Consider the following 8578-nt stretch of genomic DNA (forward strand, 5'->3'; position numbering starts at 1 on the left):
TCTTTGTCTTGCACAATCAAATGTGAGCATCAAGTGATAAGACAGTCTGGTTCCTGTTTTTTGCAAGGTAATCACCAACTGTAGAATGAGGAGGCTGCCCATGAGCCTTGGCACCTGTCAAGGAAAGAGATATTCTTCTTTTATGCCAATTGACTTGGACCTCTCATCTGAGAATTTTTATGGTGAACGTCCGATTGTAAATCTCTCACCTTCATGCTAAACACGACAGAAATGGCTTTTTGTTTACAGCCTTCATATACTCTGTCCCGTGTAGACTAAGAGTTAAATCAAGGGTCTGGATTTATTGGGTCAGAATTGGGGGTCTTCTAAAAGAAGCTTAGTGCTGTCACCACACTGCCATGGAGTGATGCTATCAAAGGCCGGCCTATTTGGTATGCAAATTATTCTGCATGGCTGAGGATCCTATGAACCCTAACCTGGCCAGGTCAGCCTCAAGAGATAACATTCCTTTTTAGAGGGGAATAGAAGAGGACTTAAAATCATATAGGGGTATGTATTTATATTCATTTATTTATACTTATCTTTATTTCCCAGGGAAATAAAAGAGTGGAATAATTATTACAGATAGTCGCAAAGGAAGTTGCCTCTCTTCGTCTTAGCTTTATTCATTTTATGTCCATAAATAGTAGTGAAATGGAGATTAAAAAGGAGGACAGCAGGAGATCTTTTCTCTGCACCAAGTACTATGTCAGAAACAATTCGGAAGATGAGGATGAGGGACCCAACACCACACAGCTTAGGAATTTCTGGGGCAAGCTGTTCCACTGGTTGATTGTCCTCACTTTCTGGAACTTTCTCCTTAATTCCAGGCTGCTTCACTCCTTGATCAGTTTCCAACCGTTGCTTCTCATCCTTCCCTCTCCCTTATATAAAAACTCCTTTGGAAATCTCTACTCAGCCTCTACTTCCAGGTGCATCCAATTCTGCAGGCAGTTCTTTGAAATTTGTAACTCAAGATAGGGTGGATGGACTTTCCTTCTGTCAATTAATGTCATCTAACTAATTAAAGACATTTTGCCTGCAGGCCGTGCCATCCCCGATCACTTCAACCCTCAATACTGTGACACAATCATTTTCCACTCAGCAGCTTTCAAGAGTTTGGACCATCAGTTTCAGGTTTGTTATAATTTTGAAAGGTTTAATCAGACCCCGGGATATGCAAATAGAGTAATAACCGTTACTTCAGTAGCTGTATGTTTTTATACTTGACATTTATACGTCAACTGTCATATGAGTCTCAGTTGAGGTTTCCTGGGTTTTGACACCTTTTCCAACCCATTTTTAGCCATCGTGACAAGACAGGTATGTCAGGAGCAAATAAACTGTCTGAAACCCAAGACAAACAAAGTAAAATCCTTCTTTAGCTTATGCTTAATTCTTTTTCACCAGTTTTGGCTTCTCAGTTCTTTATGAAAACTCATCTCATTTTTGTGTCTCAACTTGGAAAATTCCAGTTAATCACAGAAAATTTGCACACACACACACTGGAAATCTTCTATATTTAACTAATCAAGGAGAGATTGGAATCAGAATTAATCAATGGAATAGCTTGCCTTCAGAAGCTGGGGGTGCTCCATCACTGGAGCTTTTTAAAAAGAGACATCATTTCAGACAAATGGCTGTCCAATCTCTTCGTAAAAAACTCCAGTGTTGAAGCATCCCCAGCTTCTGAAGGCAAGATGTTCCACTGATTAATTGTGAGGAAATTTCTACTTAGTTCTAGCATGGATCACTCCTTAATACGTCACTCCATTACTTCTTGTTCTGCCATAAGGTGCTTTGGAGAATAGGTGGACCCCTTCTTCTAGAAGCTATGGCAATATTGGTACCAGTAAAGGAGGGTATTTGTAGCTTAGGGTAGAAATGAGGGGTGCTTGGTACTCTCTGAGCTTGCTTTTTAAGCCGTTTCTTTACCAAACTAGGTAACATCATCAGTGCTAGCACAGTGCTCGGACTAGCACTGATGATGTTACCTAGTTTGAATAATGAAAATTCTGCAAGAAAACGAGTAAGCTGAGAGAGGAGCAAGTGGCCCCAATATTGATGTTATTTAGGAGACAGGAATGACTGAATCCACTCTTTTTCCTTCTCTCCTAATAGGAGCTTCCACTCCAAAAGATAATCAGAGGATTACAAAAGCTTAATGATGAATTCCAGCCTGGGAGATCTGGAGGCTACAAACAACTACTATGGAGATAATAATACCAGTGAGTTCACAGAACAGCTCAAACCTTCTCCTGTAGAAGCCATTCTTTTAATAAGCATTACTTTAATAACCTGCTCTTTTGGATTGGTGGGCAATGGCTACATCATCTGGCTACTTGGCTTCCAGATGAAGAGGAACTGTTTCACGACATTCATCCTTAACTTGGCCATTGCAGACTTTGGGTTCCTCACAAGTGTAGTTATACAACTTATCCATGCATTTATCAACCTGATAGAACCCATTTTCATCTTCATCTGTTCTTTTTTCTTCCATATGATGTACATCAATTCTCACTTTCTTATGACGGCCATCAGCATTGACCGGTGTGTGGCTGTCCTCTTCCCAATCTGGCATCGCTGTTCCCGGCCAAAACATTTGTCCCCTGCTGTCTGCATCATCCTCTGGACCTCCTCTTTCCTCCTTGCTGGATCTGCGCACATTATGATACTCACAAATGTCATTGCATATCACAGCCTCTTCATCTTCAGTCTTCATTTCCTTGTGACTGATATAATTTGCCTTCCGCTGATCACTCTCTCTACTGTGGTCCTTTTCCTCAAAGTGTGTCATAAATCGAATCAGAAGAATCAGGGTCGGATTTTACTGATGGTTTTAATCACTCTTCTCTGTTTCCTCATCCTTTCTTTTCCATTATCTGTCATTGCAGTGATTCTTAGTTTTTATAGCTTTGTATTTGATGAAAAACTGCAATATTTGACTATATGGGGCGTACTGCTGTCTTCTCTAAATAGCAGCATTAATCCAGTGATCTATTTTCTAGTTGGGAGGAAAAAAGGTGCTCAGTCCAAGGAGAGCATGAAGGTCGTTTTGCAAAACATCTTCAAAGAAGGTGAAGCTACTAGAGGGAGATAGAAGAGGTCAAATCCTCTTACAAGGCCTTTGTGCTTCCTTCTGAGGAGCAATGAATAAGTTGCACTTGAGGCTGGAATCTCATAGGTGGGGACAAATCTCTTTTAACATATTGACTCTTTCATCTGACATACAGAGAACTGCATTTTAAGAGATGCCTACATCAGTCCACAACTAATGCTGGGCAAGAAATGAACTGCATGACATTTATAAAATACTCAGCTTATTTTGCTTTCTAGAAATAAGATTTTTATTTCTAGATAAACACCATCCATGCCTGCTGCTTCCAGATGTCACAGTTTTCAAGTATATTCCATGCCTTTGTTTGCAACAGAAGAGAAATGGAGGCCACAGGGAAAATCACAAATCCCCAGGCTATAATATAAGTGGAGTGTTACGTCTGAAATGTGTGAGGATCGAAAATGTCACATTTTATTTCAGGAAATGTATCCTGTACATATTTTTTTCTTCTCTTTTCTTTTATTATGTATACAAATTTGCATGTTTTTAGTGGAGCCGTATATTCTTCTATCAAGTGCTTCAGGAACAAAACCTTTACAATTATCTAGGAAATAAACATACATAAAAAGAGAAAAGTTACATTTTACAAAAAAATCATTAAGTAATAGTAGTTGTTATGATATAAAGAAGAATTGTATGACGTCAGACATGTCATTTCATGTTATTTATTATTTATTTATTTATTTATTTAATGGGACTTATATGCCACCCTATCTCCCGAAGGACTCAGGGTGGCTAACAACAGTAAAATACTAGTAAAAATACAAATATAAAACAAAATTAAACTATATCTGTAGCCCCAACTAAACCAATAAAATGTTAAAACCATATTAAAACCCCCTGTCATCAATCCAGGTCGGCCTGTTGGAAAAGAAATGTCTTAAGGTCACGACAAAAGGACCGGAGGTCTGGGGTCATCCAGAGTTCCATGGGGAGTTGATTCCACAGGGCAGGTGCCCCAACAGACACTGTCTGGCCGACGGCACCCAGAGGAAGTCCTCTCTGTGTGAGCGCACAGGGCGATGGGAAGCCGTTCCTGGCAGCAGACGGTCCTGCAGGTATCCCAGGCCTAAGCCATGTAGGGCTTTATAAGTAAGAACCAGCACCTTAAATCTCAAACGGAGGGCAACCGGTAACCAATGCATCTCATGCAGGAGGGGTGTAATATGGGAATATCGCAATGCTCCCATCACAACCCACGCGGCCGCATTCTGCACCAGCTGACGTCTCCGGGTGGTCTTCAAGGGCAGCCCAATGTAGAGAGCATTGCAGTAATCAACACGGGAGGTAATGAGCGCATGAGTGACCGTACGTAAAGCATCTCGGTCCAGATAGGGGCGCAACTGGTGCACCAGGCGAACCTGGGCAAATGCCCCCCTGGCCATGACTCCTATATGATCTTCTAAACTGAGTCGTGCATCCAGGAGGATGCCTAAGTTGCACGCCCTATCAACGGGAGGTAACACCTCTCCCCCCATAACCAAAGATGGAATATCCTGGACTGCACGGGTTGGACCAGAGGGAGCTGTCATGCCACCACGCTCTCATCAACCTTCACCAAAAAGCAAAGGTTGGAGACAGGACGAAAATTATTCAAAATAGCTGGATCCAAGGCAGGTTTCTTGAGGAGGGGCCTCACCAAGGTGGCAGGGAAGCACCCCTCACTCAAGGAAGCATTAATCACTGCCTGGAGGCAGCCTTGTGTGACCTCCCGAGCCGCATAAACCAGCCAGGAGGGACACGGGTCCAACAAACACGTGGTGGCACTTAATCTACCCATGATCCCGTCCACTACATCCAGAGTCACTGGGTCAAACTCCTCCCAAATAATGTCTGCCAGACCCGTTGTTTCCCCCTCATCAGATACTGCCCAGTCAGAGTCCAGACCGGTCCGGATCTGAGTAATTTTGTCCAGCAGATGCTAACTAAACTCCTCGGCCCGTCCCTGCAAGGGGGTCCTCCCCAGTCCCCTGATTTAAAAGAGAACAGGTCACCCTAAACAGGGCGGCCAGGCAATTATCTGTGGACACAATGAGGGTGGCGAAGTAGGCACGCTTCACCACCTCCATTGCCACAAGGTAAGATCTGGCAAAAGATCTTAACTGTGTTCGGTCAGATTCAGACTGACTGGATCTCCAAATGCACTCTAGGCCCCTCCTCCGGCACTTCATGTTATGAAATAAAGAATTACTTGAAGTGAGACGTCATGTCATGTGACAAAATAAAAAAAATGTACGAAGTCAGACACTTTCTCTACAAACATCTTTACTTTGGAAATTATGAATACGGCAACATTTTCTTTTTATATTGTTTGGCGTTAGCTGCTTTGTTCAACAAATATGTCTTTTTTTTATTGAACGCACATATTATTTATGGCTGTCATACGTGAATGCAGTGGGATAGCAAGACTTCACGAGAGTTCTTCCTTTGCAGCTCGCGGTTCTTCCAGCCTGCCCTGCTGCTCCTCCTTGAAGACCCTTTGAAGAGCCAACTTCAAGGATGTTCTGGGCTGATTCCTTCCCCGCTTCTTCCTCCCCACTAAGAAATAAAGAAGGGGGTTGATGCTGCTGTTGAGAACAGCACTTCCTATCCCAATTGTCAAGAGGACAGGATGAGGGAAGCTGAAATAATAAATGACATATGAGGCATACATTGGGAGAGAGAAAAGGAGGAAGAAGAGGAGAGCCAGCAAGATGGTGGTGAGCAGCTTCCTTTGAGTGCGTTGCGATTTAGACCTCATGTGAATCCAGAGGGTCATAGTAGACAAAACCATGAGAGGCGTACAAAATAAGCCATTCACAATAAGCTGGTAAAGCAAAGGTGAACTTCCAGAGCCTCTGTTCTGGTGGAAAAGGAAGTGCACTGCAGAGAGCAGGAAGGAGAGGATCCAGATGAGGCCACAAGCAAGAGTGGAGAGATATGGCGGACGATGGCAGCGATGCCAGAGTGGGAACAAGGCAGCCACGCACCTGTCCAGGCTGATGGCCGTCAGCAGAAACTGGCTAGCAGAATAGGTGAAGGAAAAGAGCTCAAAGAACAAGAAGAAAAAGGTTTGGACAATGTAACTTCTTTTATGAAGAGTTGACACCCCCACAAACGTAGCTGCCACAATGAGGGATGTGAGGACCCCAAAATCAGCGATGGAGAGATTCAGGATGTATGTGGTGAAAGAATTCCTCTTAATGGAAAAAGCCAGGAGATAAATGGTCCCTGCATTTCCTACCAGACCTAAAATGCAAATAAGGGCAATGAAGCCATTGATAAGATTTCGTGTTAAATTATCTGGATTATCTGGAAAAGGCATTTCTGATATTTTAGAAGTATTCAGAGCAGTTTCCACCCAATCGATAATATGCAAAGAGCTGTTGACATTTTCTGGATCGCTCCTTGAAAGTTCAGAAGTATTCAAAATAGTTTGGGGATGCACCCTGCTTTAAAAAAAAGGAAAAGGGAATCAGTTCTCTTACACACACAGTCTCACTCACTCACACACACATACACAGACACACACACAAAATTATTTTTCACTTACAGATATCATATCAACACATATGTATTTTTTTCATCATCTCATGGAAATTACAGCCGTAAAATCAATGCTACTTATGGGGCTGGAGAATTGCTATACTCAGTACAGATCCACCTCAAAATCTTTCACCTCAAAATCTTCAAGATGCATTTCAGTGAAATTGCCAACATTTCCCATTATTAGACGTTCTGGCTGAAGGCACACTAGAGTTATCAGGTATCTGAGCAACCAAAGGGCAACCCAAAAAATAGGAAAGGAAAACTAATATGGGGGGGGGGAGGACACAATATATAATGTTTGCATTTACATTCTTTGGAGGGGATTACAAGTATGAATACAGGCACACTGTGGCGAATATACATTTAAAGGAATGTTCTAGCACTAGCAGTTTGTCTTCAAAGTGTAACTGATAGAGGTCTTGTCAGTATATCAAGCAGAGCTTGTTAACTCCAATAAATGCTAATTTGAACTTTATGGCTGGGAGAGTGGGACCACAAGGAAGGCTGAGTGCCAAAGAATCAAGGGTTTCAAATTGTGGTGCTGGAGAAGACTCTTGAAAGTCTCTTGAAGTGCAATCAGTCAATCCTAAAGGAAATTAACCCTGAATGTTCTTTGGAAGGACAGATACTGTAGCTGAAGCTGAGTTACTTTGGCCACCAAATGAGAAGAGAGGACTTATTGGAAAAGGCCCCAATGTTGGGAAAGACGGAAGGCCAAAGGAGAAGGGGATGGCAGAGGATGAGATCCCAAAGATGCTTTTTCACGAGACAAATGGACTTTCCCATTTTTCTTTGAAGACATTTTGCTTCTCATCCAAGAAGCTTCTTCAATAGACCTGAAGAGCTGGAATGCTGAAGAAACTTCTTGGATGAGAAATGAAACATTTTCAAAGTTGACTCAGCCTTCCATCCTTCCGAGGTAGGTAAAATGAGGACCCAGATTGTTGGGGGCAATAAGCTGACTTTGTAATAATGCCGCTTGGGGTGGGGGGAAAGCCCTAATAAGCAGGCATATACATAGAATGAAGGCTATTGCTAAGTACATTGATTTGTGCTTTAAATTGTAAGCCGCCCTGAGTCTTCGGAGAAGGGCGGGATATAAATTGGATTAAAAGAAATAAAAAATAAAATAAAGTAAAATAAGAAGGTCAGTTGCCTCGTGAAAAAGCATCTTTGGGATAACTCTGACCTGGATGACTGAGAATCTCCATAGACAGAGGATGAGATGGTTAGTGTAATCCACAGAATGAATTTGAATTTGGGCAAACTTTGGGAGACAGTGGAAGAAAGGGGAGGGCCTGGTGTGCTATGGTTATGAAGAGTCAGATACAACATAGTGACTGAACAATAAACACCCCAGTGAAAAGCTACTTAGATACTGAAAACTCAAGAGACTTATGCGTGCCAGAGTAAAGGAATGTGGGGGAAAGTTGGTCATGTCCTCCTTTTGCCGTGCCTACTAACTTGAAGTTAGAGAATGTTACAATCAAAAGTTATGAAGAATATCAGGTTGCTGATCCTTTTCCCATTTACAGGAAAAAGAGCTTGTGGGCCTATAAATAGACCCTATATATGACAGTTGTCATGTGGTCAAGAACATTTAATTTAATTTAATTTATTGAGATTTCTATACCGCCCTTCTCCCTAAGGGACTCAGGGCGGTTCACAGGGCATATATAAATAACAATACAAAAATTAAAAGAAAATTAAACCAATGCCCAATTAAAACAAGAATGATTAAATAATAACAAGCCTATAAAAACCCATATACCCCCATCAGGCCAGACCCGCTAGTTCAAATAAATGGGTCTTCAACCCGCGACGGAAGGATCGGAGGTCCGATGCCATCCGGAGCTCAACCGGCAGTTGGTTCCATAATGCCGGAGCACCCACAGAGAAGGCCCTCCCCCTGGGGGCCACCAGTCAACATTC

At 42.3% G+C, this 8578-nt stretch overlaps 2 protein-coding genes across 2 annotated transcripts; one reads left to right on the plus strand and one right to left on the minus strand.

The window, feature by feature from the left end:
• Positions 1-2167: 2167 nt before the first annotated feature.
• Positions 2168-3100, plus strand: LOC308665537 (mas-related G-protein coupled receptor member H-like; the record flags this gene model as incomplete). The annotated part of the gene is made up of 1 exon (XM_081323599.1): positions 2168-3100. One exon carries the CDS (start codon positions 2168-2170, stop codon positions 3098-3100), a length of 933 nt encoding a protein of 310 aa, XP_081179725.1.
• Positions 3101-5528: 2428 nt separating this feature from the next.
• LOC308665538 (proto-oncogene Mas-like) lies at positions 5529-6422 on the minus strand (the record flags this gene model as incomplete). Its single annotated transcript, XM_081323600.1, has 1 exon — positions 5529-6422. One exon carries the CDS (start codon positions 6420-6422, stop codon positions 5529-5531), a length of 894 nt encoding a protein of 297 aa, XP_081179726.1.
• Between the last annotated feature and the right edge of the window lie 2156 nt (positions 6423-8578).

The sequence above is a fragment of the Vipera berus genome (assembly GCF_964194415.1).
Source record: "Vipera berus genome assembly, chromosome: 3".
Classification (NCBI taxonomy): Eukaryota; Metazoa; Chordata; class Lepidosauria; order Squamata; family Viperidae; genus Vipera; species Vipera berus.